The sequence below is a fragment of the Plectropomus leopardus genome, unplaced genomic scaffold (genome assembly GCF_008729295.1).
Source record: "Plectropomus leopardus isolate mb unplaced genomic scaffold, YSFRI_Pleo_2.0 unplaced_scaffold29, whole genome shotgun sequence".
Classification (NCBI taxonomy): domain Eukaryota; kingdom Metazoa; phylum Chordata; class Actinopteri; order Perciformes; family Serranidae; genus Plectropomus; species Plectropomus leopardus.
This window is the reverse complement of record NW_024631600.1, coordinates 34,710-55,616: the sequence shown is the minus strand read 5'-3', so window position 1 is coordinate 55,616 and position 20,907 is coordinate 34,710. Positions and strand designations below refer to the sequence as shown.

Here is a 20,907-nt window from a genome sequence, read left to right as displayed (position 1 = left end):
AAAACCTTAACAAAATGGCTACATCTCATCTTTGTCCTCCTTTATTTTGGAAAACTTAAAACAAATCTGGAAAACTCAAGACTTTTAAATATTTTTAAAGGAAAGAAACGGAAATACATGCTTCTTAAGACTTTTCAAGACCTGCAGATAGTTTAGTTACAAACGAACAGCAAGCTGAAGTTGTAAGATTTATCCACTCTTGAAAACATTTTTGGAGAGAGGAGAGGAGGAGACGCATTTTTAAATTTAACCAGCTTAATGTGGGCGTACTTTAACTGTGACTCACAGGCTCCTTTGTGTGGCGTGGAGTTGTGGAGACTACTCACCACAGTAAGTAAAGTCTGAGAACAAATGCAATCACATTTGGAGGAAACTGCTGACTTCTAGCCAAGTGTTTATCGAGCTCTGAAAATAGAGCTGTAAAAAAAAATCCCCAAACTAAAATCCAAGCCACAAGAAACTTGTCTGAAACCAAAGCAAAACCGCAGCATTTTCTGTCTTATTCATGCATATATGTGCCATTTGATTGTACGTCTTTATGAACTCGCAAGACTAATTTAAAGTGAGCTGAGTAACAGCAGTGAATCAGATTGGTCCTCAGTATGATCGGATGTTAGGGAAGCATTATCGGCAGTGAAAAACTGATCCAGAAACTGATCTAGGCACTACCACAAAACAAAGAAAAAACTACTCCACAGGCAGCTCCTTTTAGGACAGTCGAGCTCAATGTGAAACAACAATCAAAAGGAAAGTAACATTTGTGATTTGGTTTCAAAGTAAAAATCAAGATGGGAGTGAAAGAGTGAGCGTAGCGCCTCACAGTGTAATATCTTACAGTATATACACAAAATGTAAAGGCCCTCTCTGTACAGGTGTGCGTGGTAGTTGTTTTGTAATGTGTGATGAGGAATGAGGTTTATTTGGCTACAGACCCACTTCTCTGGGGGCTCGGTTTACGAACTTGGTTTGTTTCATGATTAGATTTAGATTAAAGGACCATACCACTAATTTGACATGTTTCAGTCCCATAAAACACAAAATTGTGTGTGTCATATTACTGATGTGCAGTTTCCAGTGCCTGCTGTTTGCATTTAGACTTCAGACTTGATTGATATACATGAAAGTGTGAAAGCGTAATGCTCATTAGTAATCTGTTTACGTACAAAAATAGATGTCGTTCGTTTTTAATATTGTAAACTGCACTGCTCTCATACTTCCATGCATCATTTATGTTGGCATATACTACACATCCAATATGGCACTAGAGGGCAGAGTCAAAAGTTTCACTCCTCAACAAACTGTGGAGGAGGTCGTAACAATAACAAGTTGTAGACAGCAGTGGTCTGCAAGGCCATTTAATACATCACGACATTTGGACTGAGAATTCTATTCACTAAATTTTAGATTTGTTCGATTATGCCATGTTTTTTAAAAGTGTTCTTTGGCTACTGTAGTATCTCAATTTCTGGTGATACTGCTCCGTTTAGTGCATGTCCGTAAGCCATCGGAAAACACAGAATACGGACGTACTGGGTGCAGAACATACACAGAAGGCTCCGTATATCTTATGTTGAGCATAATGAGCCTTTTAGAGATCATCATTTTTGTTTATTTTGTCACTGCTAAGGTGCAATAAGAGACTAAAAGTATATTCATGAACATTTATGGATGCAAGAGTTTACCACAGAAAAAGCTCAGGTTAAATACTCAGAGGTGGATTCATCATAATATATTATTTCTTCTTATTATTTCTTCTGTTTCTGGTCTTCTTATGGGATTTGTAGAATAACAATAGACTTGTACTTAAATGGCAATGCAATTACATCCTTTGTTTACTGTGACAGATAATGTTTCTTAATCAAGTTTCAAGTCTTTCTTTCTTGATTTTGGTCATTCATATTTAATCAACTTTAAGTACTTAAGGCTACATTGTAGTTTATTTTTTCACGCCCCATTGTATATATTTATTTTACCTCTTCCATAAATTTGCCAGTAAGTGTTGACGGTGGGCAGGAGCTGATTTTTGTTTGAAAGATACTGTATCTAAAACCTGGTAGCATGCTTTGTAAAAGACTTGGCTAATTAATTTCTCTTAAAAGTATACATTAAAGTAACTGCCGTAAACCTTAAAAACAGTGGCATGGTCCTTTAAAGATTGATTTCAGAGATGAACAGTATCAGTGGAACATCCTCATAAGATTATGTGTGAACAGCAGGCACATCTATCAGTTGACGCCAGTTTGTGTGTGTGTGAATGTGTGTGTGTGTGTGTGTGTGTGTGTGTTTGTACGTGAGTTGTTTACAGCCTATAGCAACAGCATGTAGTATTTATAGTGAGTGGCACAGCGTTCCTTTTGTTCTGGCAGTGAGAATGAAGTGTTCATGCGTCTGTCCTCATGTTAACGTGTCTTCATGCTCATTGTGTGTGTGTGTGTGCGTGTGTGTGTGTGTGTGTGTGTGTGTGTGTGTGTGTGTGTGTGTTTGTGTGCTTCACTATTCCTGTATTTCCCAGTCAATGGTTGGGTAAACCTCCAGCAGCCTGGGTGCAGTTCAGCTTTCTGAACCCAGGCAGCTTGACGCGCCCATGGGAGTAGATGTCTCGGTCAGACCCCTGGTTCATCCGCTTGACCAGGTTCTTCTCGTACAGCAGAGGGTGGTAGGCGCCAAGTGTGCAGGCGGCATCATAGAAGCGCTGGTAGTAATGGCAAAGCTCCGTCTTCCTGCGGGATGGCAGGAACTCGTAAACGTGCACCAACTCGCACAGCGACATCATCAGGACAGTGCCTGGGGGGCATAGAAAGTAGAGAACATTTGATCACATTTCTTTTACAGAGGAACTGTTTTAAGTATCTGGCGGTATTCTTTATTGTACGTGACAGCGTTCTTTTACTGAACTCTATGGTGTTTCTTTCTTGTACTCAACTGCATTTCTTTACCATACTCTTCTGAGTTTCTTACAGTACTCTACAGTACTCTATTGCTTTTATTGACTGCATTTCTTTACCATATTGTATAGCTTTTCTTTACCATACTTGACTGTTTCTTTACCGTAGTCTACTGGGCTTCTCTAAAGTGCTCTACTTCATTTCTTAACTGTACTCTGCCGTGTTTCTTTACAGTACTCCATGAGTTTCTCGACCGTTTTCTATTGAGTTTCTTTACCATACTCTACTGTGTGTCTTTACTATACTTTACTGCATTTATTTAACTACTCCACTATGTTTAATTACTTCTCTGCACTGTGTTTCTTTTACCATAGCCTACTGTGCATCCTAACTGTTTTCTTGTGCCTTTTATTTACTGTGCACTACTGTGTATCTTCATCATATTCATCTGCCTTTTTTTTTACTGTTCTCTACTGCATTTCTTCTTCTCTACCATACTCTACTTTCTGTTCATGTTGGCAATACACAGACTCGCTTGACTAAGATGGTAACAAATCTGTATTCTCTCTCCTCTCATTGCCAAAAAGCAGAGTGCAAAACATTCAAGTAGTAGCTTCTCATTTTCAGCTGGTGCAGACCATCACTTTAACTAGTCAAAAGAAATGCTTTAATGAGAATGTTGACTTTTCAAATACCGAGCAGGCCAGAGGAAGGCGGGTTCTTCTGGATGGGCTCGGCCATGTTGTCTTGTATTCGTTGCCAGACCTGCCACTCAAAGCGAGGATGCAGGATGTAGAAGGGCTGCATAGGATGAACCCTCCTGTATCTCTGGTACTGGGTGAAGATGGGATAGTCCGTCCTGTTGTACCACTGTAGGGGGGGTCACAGAGTACAACTGAGACTTCTTTAAATCATTGTTTAGTACTATGGGTTTACATTCCTGTGTCTGTACACAGCTGAAGTTAATGATCAGATGTTCTTCTTCTCTCTGAGAAAGTTCAAACTGTGAGCAGCCTCCCAAAGTTGAAGGGGCAGACATGGGGCAAAATTTAATCTATTGAAGTCAAAAATGGCTTTTTCTAAGGGTTAAGGATGCTTTTGTGTTTTCATTCTGCTGACACTGTGTGAATGCAGCATTACATGTGACCAGGCCTTTGGACCATACCTGAGTGAGGTCAGCAGAGAAGGGGGCGGGGTCCCAGGCCACCAGAGCACCCGAGCTGTACAGAGAGCTCGACAGAAAGCGATGGTCATCAGATGCCATCACCTATAGCACAGGCGCACATTAATTTAAATACAAATGCAATATATCTATAGCTACAGCATAGGCTGACTATTTATTTCATTAAAAATGTCTTAATTCTAATAAACAGTCTTTAATAAACCCACTGAAGAGCTCCTGGAGTACAAACTTGTTTGATTCAAAACCTCTCATCCTGTAAGTCGGTCAAACCATTTACAAACAGTCTTTGGCTGAATGGAAACTGAGATACATTATCTCTGCTCCATCAAAGTGCTTTCAAGGGCAGCTTGAGTACATATGTGAGATTACATCTGTTATTATTTAACCAAAATAGAACTGAAGTTTCTCATCCTCAAAATTGGAAATGTTCAAGCTTAGAGAAAACCGCAGAATCTGCCTGAGAATCAAACATTGAAAATAGGAACTGCGAATAGCTTATTTGGCATACTTAAAGGTTAAGGTCATGCTATGGTCATTACCTGTACTTGCAATTATTTGAAAATTTATTCTTAAACTTGTAGTAAATGTAAAACCCAAGATAAGAAAAAAACTGAAGACTTGTGCTAAGTTTACCTCTTTCTGAAATCTGACATTTTATCCATCATAAATATTCACGTAAACCACATAAGGATCTCTTCAAAATAAGTTTGGGGAAAAAAAGCATTCATCTTTAGGTACAGCTTCCCTTCTTTGTCTTAACTTTTTATATTTAATTCTGAGTGCTATACAAACACATGAGGACTATCTGTGTCAGTTGCCGTAAATATCCTTTAGCAAGTCAGTGTGTTTACCTGTGAATTGATGAGGCGGATAGTAGTTTTTGAACCGACATCCTTCTCATAGCCAGTGGTCGGCGCGGCGTTGAAGCGCAGCACAGCATCATGAGAGTCTGTGGTTTAGTAATAGTAATAATATTTTTAGGAGAAATTAAATGTTATTGATGCAACACATGTCTGTTTTTACCTCTGTAAATAACTAACACAAAAGTGAAAGAGAACGTGAATGTAAAGATGTCCAAATGTTTGTTTTTCTTATCAAAGGTTTTTAAAAATATCTGCAGAAACCATTCATTCATTCTTAAAACATGATTATGCTAAAAATATCTCACCTATCTCTTTGCCAAGTCCAGAGTTGCGGAGGGACCCTGCTGATGACACCACAGCACAACTCCTGTACGGCCCCAGGTCAGAGGTCAGCTGGTTTGGTGGCAGTTGTGCGGCCCAGGGCACCGACGAGAAGGGCTGGAGGTCAGACGTCAAAGTTGTGACCTCTACCTTCTCCTTCATCTGGCAGAGAAGCTCAGGACCACTCAACTTAGGCCTGCTAGACACTCCGCCAGGGCCGGAGAACTCGACTCCGTACTTATTCATTGCCTGACAGAAAAATCAAGGTAAGAATTATGCCAGTATAGTTAAAATATTTAGAGTACAGTTACATTTTGTGATTTAAATCAACTATTTATTACAAAAAGTTCAATTTTTCTCCACCGAATACTAAAGTTACCTGGTAATTCTGCACCACCTTCCTCAGTCTGCTTCCCAGCATGTTACTGGACATCTCGTCATCCCACACCTCTCCCAAAAGCCCGTGAGGTCCGAAGAACTCAGCATCCCCCACTCTGCCACTCAGCTCCCCTCTGCGGCGGCCTCCAAACAGGGTCTCCAGGGCACGCGTGAAGGGGCGCGGCAGCAGACGAGAGAAAAACCCAGCGGTCTCCCGCTCTCTCGGCTTCCGCTTTGACAGCCCTTCCTCGGCTTCATGGGTGTGGTTTGGGGAGGAGAGGACAGGGATTGGACGGTGAGGGTCACCTGGGACAACACCTGGGAGCTTCTGAGGGTCGATGTACATGGGCTTGGCTCCGCCTCGCAGCACCTGTGGGAGATAGAGGGACGCCGATGTCAAGTCAAGTAGGTCAAACATCCATGGTCACTTTTATGATATTTGAAGTGTAAATGCAATCACCAGAATTTAGAGTGTTAGCCTCGTGTTCGGCTATAAATGAACTACACTATGACTGCACGGCTTCAATGTCATAAAGCCATATTCTGTTCTGATGTTCTTAAGTCTCATTTAGCTAGCAGCTTTTTAAGACACGTAGAGCAAAACATGAAAGTATCTTAAGCTTGCGTTAAACATAGACCTATTTTCAGGCATCAAACCAAAATTCCAGAAAAAAATAAAAATTGAAAAAAAAACTGCTACATTCTAACTAATTTCTCGGTTTTAGGACTCCTTCCTGCACTACTCTATAGTCATCAAGCATCTCAGGTAAGGAAATCACTCCTCATGGGACTAAAATGATCAGAACAACAGAGGTAAGAGCATTTTATTGACTTTTCTAACTTAAAAAATGGGTGTGGCTTTGTGTTAGGTGACAATGAAATATGGCAGCAGACCTTGATGACAGAGTGTGCACGAGGCTGAGCCCGTGTCCGAGCCTGGACACCAAAGATGGCGTCAGTGACGGGCACACTGTTTTCAGCACAGATGGCGTAGAGCAGGGCCATGGAGATGCAGAAGAAGGCCATGCAGAGAACTCCACGGCGAGCCCGACGCCTCAGACGCCACAGCAGGCTGACTCGGTCCATCGCCGCCCCAGGGATCTGCAGAGGACATTTACAGTTTACTGTCTGGTAAGTCTGTCTGAACTTTTAAAATGTATCCAACACTTTAAATCAGGATGGCAACCGTTTGCAACAGCTGGGCTAAGCTAATAAAACAGCCTACTGTGTTTCAAGTATCAATTTAAGTAGTTGAGTTTTTTCAATTTTTTCAAAAAATCAAGTTTGAGCAAATAAGAACTAATGTGTAATTTGTTTTAATTAATTCAAATGTTTTTAAAGACGTCTTTTAAACAGGTTTGTTATCTAAAAATGCAAACTGTTTCCACACATTTCTTTAGTGGTGTTTGTTGGTGTTCAGGTTTTTTGAATTGCATACTTTTTTTGTATCACGTTCAAAACATTGAATTTTGGAAAAAAAAAATGACAGGCCCATTTTTTAGAAAACACTGCTCATCTGAAAACAGCTGACAGACACAGTTAGAGACTAGCTGATGAACACAGTGAAGCATTTAGCAGCTGAAGGGACAGATGCTTCCTTCATGAGGTGAGGACTAATGATGAAGTTTAAAGAGACAGAATATTGGACTTAGATTTATCAGTTGGACACAAAAAAACCACTGCGAATGAATACTGCTCTGTGTAGAAATAAGCAAATGTTTGCAAACAAGTTCAAAATATCGATTTTAAAAGGTGTTTTCACAGTTTTGTGCCCCAAAGAATGCATATATTAATTTGTATTTCTCTTTACTGTGAGGGTAAATTAAATCTTGACTGATGTGGTGTTTGAAATCACTTGATGGCAGCACTTATCTGCGCTGTGAGGTTTTTTTTTTTTTTTTTTTTTTTGCCTGAGCAAGTGGGTCAACAGGATCTCCTTTCCCCTCATAAAAGACAGACTGCATGAGACAGAAGAGGAAGCACTGAAGCTCCTTTCCTCAGCATTTAGGGAGTTTTTCGGCTGACATTTACACAACTCCCAACAAATAAGGAGAATAATTCCTGGAAACAAAAAAATAAATCCAGAACCAACTATATTTGCACATTTTACTAAGGTAAAATTTATTATTTGCAATTCAGTCTTCATTAGAAGCCTTCTTCACGTGTGCTGCGCATTAATGTGACCTATTATTGAGCTATTAATCAATCCATTTATTAATCAATTATTGATTCACATAATCATTTGAAACTATTTTTGAAAATTATTCCTTTTATTTCTCATTTTAATGTAAAATAATGGAAAAATTATTGACTTTAATTCAAAATAATGGTGATATTGCATTATTTATTTATTGGGTTATCATTCATATCATTTCAAACATAGTGTATATATATGAACCATATTTATTGATTTTGACAAAGCCTTTGATACAATGAATCATCAGATCCTGCTGACCAAACAAACAGTGCTGTCCTCTTATCAGTCTTAACAGTTCTCAGATGGTTAACCACTAACATGACTGGTTATTCCTCTAAAAAAATCTATATGTGTGACCCTATTCATTTTGCAAAACAAACTCTAAACATCACAGAAACGTACAATCATACATATACATATCTTGGTGTATCCCTCAACTGTCATCCAAATTATTGACACCCCATTGTGCGCTTTACTAAGACGATCCATCAGAAATTGTCTGTCTATAATAAGATCAGAACCCCTCTGTTTCAGACATACAGCATATCTACATGCAGTCATTCTCTCAACAGTATCCTACTGTCTCCCATTTTGGTCCCTCGCCACAAAGGAAACCATTGAACCAACAGCTAGACTATTACAGATCTTACAAGATCCATGAAAAACTTCTTCTTTGGACTCACCACTGCACTCTCACAGTCTAACTTTTCAGAATTACACAAATAATCCAGCCATTGAATTTTACTTTCAGATCCAGAACAACTCCAATCTTAAACTTCCTGCTTCACTTCCAAGTCACAACACAAGACAAGACTCATTTTTCCTGTACCGCCTTATGAAATCAGTTATTGTCAGACATCATTTTTTGCACCTACGCTAAAATCTGGAAGAAGATCTCATAGTACCTTAGACCAATAATGTCTATAACTCATTTTATGCATAAATATACACACTGTTTGATAGGACATACTTGCAACCACTGATTCAAATCTCACACAGTCTTGCTTATGCCACTAAAGACCTTTACTCTGTAATGTCTATGTAGCTGCCTATGTTTTGTTGTTGTCTTGTCTCTGTCAGTCTAACTGGAGTCAGGCCAGTTTTCACTATAACACACCTGATGTTACTTCTAAATCCTTTCCTGTATAAATAAATAAATGAAAAACGTACACTCACACCATGACAGTCTGTCCTCCGAAGAGCACTGACAACTGTAAAATTAGGATCAGTATCAAGATTGTTTATATTAAAGTTAAGTCCATATTTTTTATAGAAAGACAAGATATTTAGACTAATGCTACGGCTGTTGTGATGTTCTTAATGTGGCAGCAGTGTTGTTGTTGAGCTCTGGCTTTGTGCAAGCCAGCTGCTGTAGAAATAACACAGCGGGAACATATTGATTGTATAAGTTCTCTGCATGCAGCCAGCTGTGCAGTCATGTGTAAATTTGTTTTCCATAGGGTCTGCTGTATGTGATAGATTCCATCGATTTCTGTCTTCTTCCAGTCCATTTGGCCATATTGTGTAGTAGCAGGGAAAACTGTGCCCAGGTGGCATGTACTGTATAATACTGGATCCAGGGTTTGATGTTGTTTCTACATCCATTTTCTGATGCTTATCTAGGTCACGGTGGCAGTCGGTGAAGTAAATTAGCCTCCCACCAATAGCTGCATCCCCCGCTCAGGTGTTCCCAGGCCATATGGTGTTAATAATCCCTTCAGAGTAGGAACCAGTAGGAACCAGGAACAAGCTGGGTTCACTCCCAGTTGAACATGCCTCCACTGGGAGGCATCTCCTCCAAGAATCACCACGTTATTATGATGGTTTTTATGTCCATGGAAGTCGTTCTTTCAGGGGAAATAGCTTGTCGTAGGGTCTCTTTAGACAAGTTGGTTGCAGATGAGAAGCCAAACCAAGAGTTATTTCACCACAAAGTAAATATTTTCTTTTGCCTCATCACTTGGAAGCCTTGCATCAGCTGATTTTGAGACATTCTAGTACCTGCTGTAGAAAACGCTGAGTCATGTAAGACTTCCGTCCGTCCTGGAGGGATTTATATTTGCTCAGTGATTACATTTCACTGTATCACTGCAGCTTTTTGTGAGACTGAGCCTCACTCTTGAGCACTAGCTCAGCCACAAGGCTTTAAAAAAATCTTGGACTGTTGGTGAGGCCTAAAGATGATGGTGGTTGGTATGTTAGGGTTTTTTTTTTCTTCAGAGCAAAATATCTCAAATCACATTGAGATTGGCTGTTAATATTTGAATGAATACTACTGTATTTGTCATTATTATTAATATTCATTATGTTTCTTTTATTTTTGCGGTAACTGATAATTGAGGCTTTGGGGGATGTAAACAGGAAGTATAATGTCAGTGAGGTCTGCTGTGTGCTACAACTTGAGTCTACTTTTTGTCTGTATTTGTACTTATTTTAGGCAAAATAGCACCATTAAAAGTATGCAGAATTAGGTATTCCTGAATGCACTGTGCCTAAGGATGTACAGACAACTATCAGTGGATTACGCTGATAATGAAGAAAACCTTAAAACGTGATGTTTCTCAGGTAAGTTCTGCAGGCATAAGAGATGTCTTTTTTCTGTGCTGATTTATAGACATTGATTCATGTTGCTATATGTCTGTGCATTTTGATTTGACTGAGTTATAACTCCTGGAAGAAGTATGATGTTCGAAACAAATGGCAGCAAGCTACTATAACTAACCTCTAGTTGTTCTTAGAGCTCCTGCACCTGTGTGTTTCACCTCCCAACTCTCAACAGTTTGCAAATCTCTCACGATCAGGGGAAAATGTGCACTAGATAGATAAAAATCTATTGAAGAAATTAACTTGATTTCATTCTCACCCTTCAAAGGATACAGATGAATATAATGAAACAATTTTGATTATTGTTTTAGTCTTATTTTTGTTTTTTTTTTTGCTAGACCCTCGTGTTTAATATTGAACACCTGTCCGTAAACCACTGATTTCCTCTTTCTTCTCCTTCACTCATTATTATCACTGTTATTATTATTATATGATCATTACGTCTGCAGATGTGCTGTTAACATCAATTAAATCTGACTGGTAGTCAGTTCAAATTACTGTAAAAACACTGTGGAATAAAAGGGCAATCACTGGCTCCTGTAATGGACTTCCCCCATTTTCTTCTCTCTCTTTTTTGCTCTTTCTCTTCAGGCATCTCTCGTCCCGCCTTCCCTCCAGTTTTTCCATCCTCTGATGAATCAAGCCATCTTCCTCCTCCTCCTCGTCCTCCTCCTCTCTGCTCTTTCTCCCTGATTTCACCCATCACCCCAGGCAGTGATGGCCTGCTCCCATGTCCTTATTCTCCTTTGTTGTTTCACTCACTCACTTGTGTACAGTATTTAGCAGCAAAGATTCGGTTAGAAAACCTGTGTTTTTTATGTGGTTTGTTTTATCTTGTGTTTAAAGGAAGTAAATGTCATTGAAAGTTTTTTTTCAAATGACTAACAAAATATTATCTCACTCATCTGTAGTGGTAATCACACAGATAGTCTGTGGATTATTAGCATGATTATGCAAGGGAGCATTTTCACAACTATGAAGGACCACAAGTGTCATTATATTGACTGATAATAAAGCATTTAATTCATTGATATCTTAATGGATAATAAAATAATTTAATTCAGAAATCCATTAATCCATAAATAGTAAAAGTAAAAAAGATTTCTGAGATTAAAAAGGCAATCATTATTTTTTTTTTTTATACAGCAAAGGATTTAAAAGTTAATATGTATGTTTAAAAAAAGTAATACAAGTTATTGTTCTAATGTAGTTTGGGATCTGGTTCCAGATTTTAGTGAAGGTGTGAAACAATGATTTTTATCCATAACTGTTTTTATAAGGCTTTACGGGGAAAAGTGCATGCGAAATTGATCTAGTGATGCTTTCTTGTGTTGTGACTTGGAATGAAGTAGGAAGTGTAGGATTGGAGTTGCTGTTTTGGATCTGAAAGTAAAAGTCAATGGCTAGATTATTTGTGTCGTTCCTAAAAGTCAGGACGTTAGACTATGAGAGTGCAGTGCAGTGTTGAGTCCAAGGAGGAAGCTCTCCATGGATCGTGTGAGCTCTGTTATATAGTCTTGCTGTTGGTTCAATGGTTTCCTTTGTGGTAAGGGACCAAATTGGGAGACAGTAGGATATTGTTGAGAGAATGAGGTCATGTAGATATGTGTCTGAAACAGAAGGGTTGAGATATAGTCTAATGTTGTAATAAATGTACAGTTTCTAATTGAGCTTCTTAGTTAGATTCTCAATATGGTGTCAATAAGTGAGATAACAGTCAAGGGATACACCAAAATATTTGCACGTTTCTTAGATTTTTAGTGTTAGTTTTGCAAAATGAATAGGGTCAGATATATGACACGCAGTTGTCATTTTCACAGCCAGCGCCCATGTTTTTTCAGTACCAACACCCTCTGTGTGTCAATCGACATGAAGCAATCATACCATTGATCAACAATAACCTGGCCCTGTATTTTCATGCTATTTAAAGGGCAGCCGATGTTTGTTCTGTGGAACAAACGCATAGTAATTGCATTGATCCGACATTTTGTTATCCGACGTTTTGTGCCCAGCGGGCGGAGCTCTCCATGACTTCTTTTCCTCCGCTGCAGTTTGTCACTCACAGGGTGGATAACTGTCTCTTTAACTAAACATTTATCAAAATTGTTGCCAGTTATTTTAGGGTTTATTAACTGATCAATCGACATTTATTGCTTCAGCTTTAGATTAATCATTTGTCTAAATAAGCCACATTCATGTCTTTACACGACAGCTTAAGAGCTCCCAAAGTTAGTGTTGCATGAACTTTTCAGGAATTCAAAACCAAAAAAAAAAATCATTGGGTTTCTCTTTACAAGCTACTGAAATGGAACCTCCTGACGTCTGGTTCAGTCTGTGAATGAACCATCTGTCCTTCCAGCTGAGATTAAACAAAGAGACTAAAAAGACAGAAAAGATTTCAATGATTGACCTCAGTGAGATAATAAAGAGGCTTTTGGGGGAAACAGCTGCTTCCACTTTGCTTCAACTGAAGGAAGGAGCTGTTTGGATCCTCTTTTATGGATGATCATAGGGACCTAAACAGAAAACATTTAAAATTGAACATTGAAATTGAAATTTAAATGGTGAATTATTGTCCCAAAAAATATTGCCTATATTAAAAGCGTCATTTGAAATTATTAATGACATTATTCAAATTGTATTTTAAGTGGTGCTGAAATGTGTGGCACTTTGCACCGTACATTATGACAAAAACATTGCACAGTATCCTACAAGATATTAAAACAACTAACTGAATGAATGCTAACGAACATTTATTCACTTTGTATTTAACATCACAACTCATCTCCATTTAAACACACACAGTCATGTGGTTACTCTCTCATGCCTGAGTGCACACCATGGATGTATTATAAGGAAGTCAGTACACACACAAATTTACACATATACATGCACACACACACACACACACACACACACACACACTCCCAGGCTTCTCAGGATTTCTCGTGTGTCCAAAGGCACCTCTCTCATTTATCCTAGATTGAAGATATCAAGCCAGTGTGACTGTGTGTGAGGCTCTGACATACTTTCTGCATTGAACTTAACAGTCGCGTGGACATGCATGCAGTTCCATCCATTAAGTCTTAAGGGCACACGTGTGTGTTTTGTGCACGCGTGTGTGTGTGTAAAACATGATCAGAGCTAATGGTTAGTCTTCCTCCTCCCATTTTGCTCTGATTATCTTGATAATAATTTTAACCGGCTATTATTTCTAGTGACAACTAGCAATGATTAATTCAATTTATCACACACATACCTATACTTTCAAGGCTCATTTATACTTTCTTAACATATAAAAATAGATACATCCATTTCAAACATTGTAAATGTCATGCCCTAATACTTCCATGTGTTCTGTATGTGGGCTCAGATACAGCCAGTAGATGGCACGAGAGTGCACAGTGAAAAGTTACAGACAACAACAAACGAGGCAACAGTGGAGGAGGTTGTAATAATGTACCTTGAAACAGAGGCAGCATTTTCGAAAGCAGTGGTTTGTGAGACAATTAAATACATATGGACAGAGAATTCATTTCACTGCATTATCAATTTGTTGTGTTACGCTTTAAAAAAAAAAAAAAAATCTTGCTTGAACTACACCCAACGCCCCGTCAGTCTCCAGTGGCACTGCTACGTTTCATCCATATCTGTAAGCCCTCAGAAAAGGTGCAAAAATACGGAAGAAATGAACACAGACAGAAGGCTCCAACTGTGTCTGTACCTTACATTGAGCATAAATCAACCCTTGCTCTCTTTCTGATGGAGATCAGACCAGTTTTATCTGTATGATAAGTATCTGTCGCAGGGTTACAGACATTTTGGTGCCTCTCTCAACTAAATAACAGTATTTTAGCATTTTAATTTTGAACTTGTTTGCAAACAGTTGCTTATTTCAACATCCAGCAGTTACAGAGCAATATGAGCATTACTCTGGAGTCTTTATGGTTACGTTCAACTGAGTCCAGTATTCACTCTTTTAGCTCAGTTTTTGGTCTCCACCAACTCCTGCTGTGTTCACCACCTAGTCTCTGTGTCTGTCTGTATCTCTGAAAATGACACTGGGGGCAGTGAGTGTGAACCACAGCAGTAAATTTTTGGGCTTTAACGATAAACACTGAGCTGAAATTCACAATAAAGCTCTGTTAAAGCCAAATGAATCTTCAGATTCAGCTAATAATTCTCTATAAATTCATCACTGCCAAAGACACCCAACACATTATCCTTTCATACATTGTTCGGTTTTTAAAAATATTGATTATAGCTGCTTTAAGTTCTGCAGTTTTGAATCAATATCAGCACAGTTGAGGTGTGAATCACCTGAAAAATGAGGCTCACACAGCTGTGGATCTCCGACATGGCTGCCAGATGATGTGATGCCTGAATGAATGAATGACTGAATGAAACAGCTGCATCACGACAGCACTGCAGTCTGCAGAGCTTCTCAGCCTCAGACAGATGGTGTTGTCCCCCGATATCTGCTTAAAGATGTCACCCTAATCCCCTTCACAGACACATACAGACAGGCACACACACACACGCATAACTACACAACCACACAGGCAGTCAGAGGTGTGTGCGTGTGTGTGTGTGTGTGTGTGTGTGTGTGTGTGTGTGTGTTTGTGTGTGACTGTGTGTGTGTGTGAGTGTGTGTGTATTATGCATGGGTTTATGGAGCTATAAACTACTCAAGATTAAAAGGTAGGAGTGTGAGTGTGTGAGTGAGTGAGTGTGTGTGTGTGTGTGTGTGTGTGTGTGTGTGTGTGTGTGTGTGTGTGTGTGTGTGTGTGTGTGTGTGTGTGTGTGTGTGGTTTTTTTTAATCCGGCCTGGCGGAGTATGAGGGAGTTGGATGGTTATGTATGTGTCAGCAGCAGCAAAGCTCTGAATCAAACCACACAGAGGTTGATTGGTTGGTAGCTGTCGGGTGCAACGTGACATTTATGTTTCGGCCGATCAGAAAACCAAATCTAGCTGCACGGCTCTATGTTGTCTTCTGCCAAATCATAGATTATGACAGTTATAGGAAAAAATACTGAGAATCAATCCAGTCTGGTCGAGCAGACTGGAAAATTTCAATGATGAGGTAAATCTGTGCTGGATTGACATTGCAATCCCTGGAGCCACACCACATGCATGACTAAAAAGTGGTCACACTTTAAGTGGCAGAGGTCAAGATATATATATTTAATCCCTGATATGGGTCATAAACACTTAATCCTACATTGCCCCAGGATCATTTAACAGTGCACTTCCTGTTTCGAATGTAATGCTGACTGTGTTTCAAAGCATTTCTTTTAGCAGATGAGTGCAGTTAAATTTGCACGACTCCTACTACTGTAAATGTATCAGAGCAGTGAATGAATAATGGCACGTACAGCAGCTGTTACTACTGTTGAAGCTGTGAGTCATCTGCACATCTTCTCTCAGAAAACACACATTTGTGAGGGGAGAGCCACCTGAGTTTTCAAATACTGACACTGTGAAATTTTAATTGCACACACTGGACTGGACTGATGTTTGCTGTCAGCTGGCTTGAAGCAGTGGTGCAATAAAATTAAGTACATTTACTCAAGTACTGTGCTTGAGTAGAAATTCAAACTACTTGCACTTTACTTGAGTATTCCTGTATTATGGAACTATTTTTTCACTCCACTACTTGTCAGATTGGACCTTTTACTGCACTACATTTATCTTACAGCTTCAGTTACTTTTCATATTATAGCTCTTGGGTTGAGAAATTGTACTCCTTAAGCTAAAACTCTTATAAAACCCTCATGGCTGAAGTCATGGCTGTTTTTCTGACATCATAGCCCTTTTTACACAGAGATCACACTAAAGAGCTGCTCCTAAGTGCCTTTTTTATGCCTCCTTTGCATATTAACACAGAACCAAACAACGGCAACATGATCCTCGAGTGTTTGATTTTAAATAGCATAGTGGCATCGCAGACCCAAAACAAGCTGTAACGTTAAACACAACAGTGTCGGCCTAGTGTTACATGTAACACTGAGATACCAGCGGCAGTGCTTTATGAACAATAACAATGGCACTGACATTTCAAATAACAATCCTTTACCTTTTCTGTTTTATGCCAGCTGGTCTCGTCATCTGCTTGGAGGGTAAGGAGCTCCCAAATCTTATTGTTTTCCCAGTTTCCGGATATTTACGTCTGCTGTTCTTCTTTGACTTAGCTGATAATTGCTACTAGCTGCTTTTTAAATCTCCCACAGCAGGTATCGCACATAACACATAATCAAAATGTCACACCCATCCTGCCCATGGTCCAGTCCTGCTGGCTGTCCTTTTTTATACAGACACAGTTTTGGCGCTGTGACTACCTGGTTTGCTGGCTCAAAGGTGAGACAACGTTACGCGGTTCTCACAGGACAGCCATGCCACACACGTACAGTATGATGATCTTATAGAATATGATGCTTTGCTGTAGATTAAACTACCCAACAGTATATAAAGATGTTAAAATTAGCATAAACATCAACAGCAGTTGCAGGCAGCGTACACATTAATGCAGCAGTAAAATTAATCCAAAAAGATCATATATGATAGTAAAAACACTGACTTTTTACTGCACAATGAGCACTTTTACTTTTCCACAAACTTTTTTTTTTCAATACTTGCATACTTTTATGTAATTAAGATTTTTAATGAGGGCTTTTCACTTGTGGTGGAATATTTTCACAATGTGGTATTAGTACTTCTACTTAAGTACACAGTGGTGATGTTACCTTGTAGCCCATGGTGTGTGTTGAACGGCACGCTGTGTTGCTATTGTTGTTGCTTAGAAACAGGCTGCTGCCTTCAGGTTTCCCTTCATTGCCTCTGTGGACAGAGATACAAACAGTAAGCGTTCAGCATGAGATTAAAACTTAAGAATCTGTCACCTCTATGTGCAAACTTGAGAATGAAAGCTACTTATTACGTTTCTTAAGACTTAAAAATGCTCTTAAATTTGGTACAGTCACTCGCAGATGACTCAAACACCTCCTGGGTGACTGTATGAAATCTAATTGGTCATGATGAATATGTGTAATTAAAAAAGGTTTTGCTTGTTCTTCGAATTTGGACTGTTGGTTGGACAAACATTGTGAAGGTATCACTTTGGGCTCGGGGTTATTGTGAAGGCATCTCTCTCTTCTTTTCAGAATTTTTACAAACCAAACAATCAATCAGTTAATGGAGACAATAACCAGCAGATTAATCCATAATGAAAATAATCATTAGTTAATGGTTCAAATTGAGCTCTGCTTCAACCAATAAGTAAAATCCTGCTTTTACATTGATGCATTAGTAATAATGATCCAATGATGTAATATATAATATTATAACAGCATAATATAACTGCATTTGCTCCATTTTTCTAATTTTACCAGCATACTTTAAGTAACATTTTCAGTAAAAGACTTTTACTGCTTACAATGCATTATTCTAACAAATAAATCTTAATATAACTGCAACACAAAGTGCTTGCATTTTCAGCTCCCCATAGATCAGATTGTAACATTTAGGGTATACTTTTAGGAATTTTAGGTGTAGCTTCTCTTATATTTCAATAGTTCAAATCTCTACAATTCAAATCAGTGTTGAGGAGTACCTAGTTACATGCAACTAGTTAAAGTAATTAAATCACAAAATAAATGTTACTAAAGTCAGTTAGAGATTCTGTAAAAAATATGTAATTTAAGAGTTACTGATATGTTGGTGATTACAAAGGGTTGACGTATGAAAAAAAAAGTTTCCGTTAGAAGTTTATATTACAAATAAAACTTTCATTCTGTTGCTTTAAATCTTTTTGTTGTACAGGAATGCCTTCCTTTGACATATTTTTGGACTACACAGGTCAGCAAACACAACATTTATGCACATACATTTTTAGGTTCTTTTCAGCTTTAATGTCTGGTTTAAAACATTTGTCAGACAAGTAATCAAATGTAATAAGTTACATTACTTTGATGAAATAATTAAAGTAGTTATGTAACATGACATTTTTAACAGAGTAACTAGTAATCTGTAACCTATTACATCTCAGAACTAACGTTCCCAAACACTGCTTCAAATGCAAATCTCGTTACTCTTTTGCCTAATCTAATACCCACATAAATCTGCTTATTTAGCTCCTCAATGGCAAATCCTAAAAAACCCCAACATTATAATTCATTATGACACCATCTCTAAGCTGTGTCCATTACATACAACAAAGCTTGACTTTTCTTTAACCAAAAACATTTTTTATCACTATTTATCACCATTCAACTTCCATTACTCAGAGAAATAAAAAATATGATCTTTAGCTTTTGTAATCCTTCTTTTGTGCAGCAAAATTTGAGTTTCCCTTTATTCTACCTTCAGTAAACATGCCTTGCTGTACTGCCTCTTAATTCATCTTATCTAAAATCATATTGTTGCACTTTTTTATTTCTCTTAGCACATGAGTTTTTATTGTGTTCTGTATTGACTGGATGTCTTCTTAATATAGTTATTGGTGGTAAAAATAAATAAATTGTGATTAAATATTAAAAAGTAAAAGAAGAGGGATTTGGAGGAAAATACTATAAAATAAATTAGAAAAAAATCTATATTTTATACCACAGAATGGAACTGTATTGCACAGAATACACTTTACACATCATAATTTCAAAAATAAATCACAGCAGTTAATGAGATGCCAGGTCATTTGCATGTATATATTAAGGGCAGGCCATTATCAGAAACCATGCCAAGTCAACCCAGGATCATTTCAAGAACATACTGAGATCGATCGATTTATGGATTAGTAAATCAATGTATAGTTCTGTATATATGTGCCTGTCTTATCTGTCTAAATTTAGCTTATCTAAGGTGTTACGCTGCTATTCATTGACCTGTGTTGAGTGATGCTCCTCCGTTGCCAGCCCGCCAACCGCGTCGTTTCTCTGATTTATCGTCTACACGGTACGGAGCAGGTTGTTGTTCCCGCCGCCATGTTCCCGGTGAGTCGCGTGCGTCGCGGTCCCGCCGCTGATGTCCGTCCGGTCCGTGGCCGCTGTCGGTGTCCGGTGGCATTTGGAGAAGTGCAGACCGGAGCGGTTAGTCCTCCTCTCTGCGACCGCACAGGCTGCAGCACCGAGCGTCGGGCTGGCGACAACTAGAGGAGAGCGTTTCCGGCGAAACTTTCAAAATAAGAGCGGTTGATGACTTTTGGATACTTAAGTAAAGGCATAAAAAATGTCGTACAAATGCAGAATAGTGGATATCAAATTGCAGGAGCAGTAAATAGTCAGATGTTGGTAACAGTGAACTGCAGTGGAGGAATGTCACGAAGTACATGAACAAAAATACTGTACAATTTGTATTGTATGCGCAGCAAATTCAATTTTTTGCTTCTTTTTACTCATACTCTACAACAATGTAAAGTCAAATATAGACATTTTAATAAATGTTTTAAACCCACACAGGAATAGAGTTAGTAATGCAGAACTAAAATAGGAAACAAACGTATAAAGAAATACATGCATAAATAAATAAATATATATTATCTACAAAATACATTTGTGGATAAATAAATATTAAAATGTATGCAGAAATTGCATTTAAAAAATGAATAAATACATTAAATTAAAATAAACATAGTTGATAATTAACTAGGACATAAATACCTTAAATGTATTTCAACTAGATTTATTTATTTGTGTATTATTGATTTATTAGTAGACTCGGTTTTAATTATGTTGTGTATTAACGTAAAATAGTATTTTTCCACATCGCTACTTTCGCTTGAATAAAATATGTGATTACTTCTTCCATCATTGCCTGTAAAGAGCTTCCACATTTCTGGCGTCAGAAGCGGCATACACTCCTTTTTACTATATTTTGTTTTGAAGGGATGGGATAATGACTTGATATCCGGGTTTTTCTTGCTTTATTCTGTGAAACTTGACAGACTTCTCTGCAGCAGCCAAGACACGCAATCTCTCTGCAGAGGAGAGAAGATGAGGACACATTGCAGAAACTGAGATTTTTACTTTTACAAACACCAATCTTTCCTCTGTCCTGTCTTGATTACTGATCATCGAATTCTATCATTACTATTGCCACAACTGTATTAATCTATAGAAGTACTGCTGGAGGATTGTTGATAATTTTACAATGATGATGCAATGTTTTTATGTAAACCATGTCTTTTTTTTGTTTCATCACGCTTAAATTTTAGTTTGAGGAGTCAAATACTAGTACTTAACTGCCATTATGTTCAAATGGGGTAGAACGGGGTTGGTCGGCACATTTTTACTTTCACTCGAATAAAAAATTGTATCCAATAGATTCTCTCTCACTGAAAAGTGGAAAGTGTCAGGTAGAAACGGAGTGATCTTACTCTCATTAAGCTTATTCTGTTAAAAAAGACATGGACGTTTTCTTGTTTTCGTGTAGCTGTTATGGGTAAGCTTCTGCCCGCACAAGCAGGTTCTTTTTTTAATCGAAAA

At 38.3% G+C, this 20,907-nt stretch overlaps 1 protein-coding gene across 1 annotated transcript; it reads right to left on the bottom strand.

The window, feature by feature from the left end:
• Positions 1–218: 218 nt before the first annotated feature.
• LOC121938258 (beta-galactoside alpha-2,6-sialyltransferase 1-like) lies at positions 219–19,543 on the bottom strand. Its single transcript, XM_042481527.1, has 9 exons — positions 19,309–19,543; positions 17,176–17,269; positions 6,525–6,731; positions 5,632–6,000; positions 5,237–5,501; positions 4,920–5,017; positions 4,051–4,152; positions 3,581–3,755; positions 219–2,784 (listed from the first exon to the last, which is right to left on the bottom strand). Exons 2-9 carry the CDS (start codon positions 17,185–17,187, stop codon positions 2,513–2,515), a joined length of 1,500 nt encoding a protein of 499 aa, XP_042337461.1. The 5' UTR covers positions 17,188–17,269; positions 19,309–19,543; the 3' UTR covers positions 219–2,512.
• Positions 19,544–20,907: the final 1,364 nt, after the last annotated feature.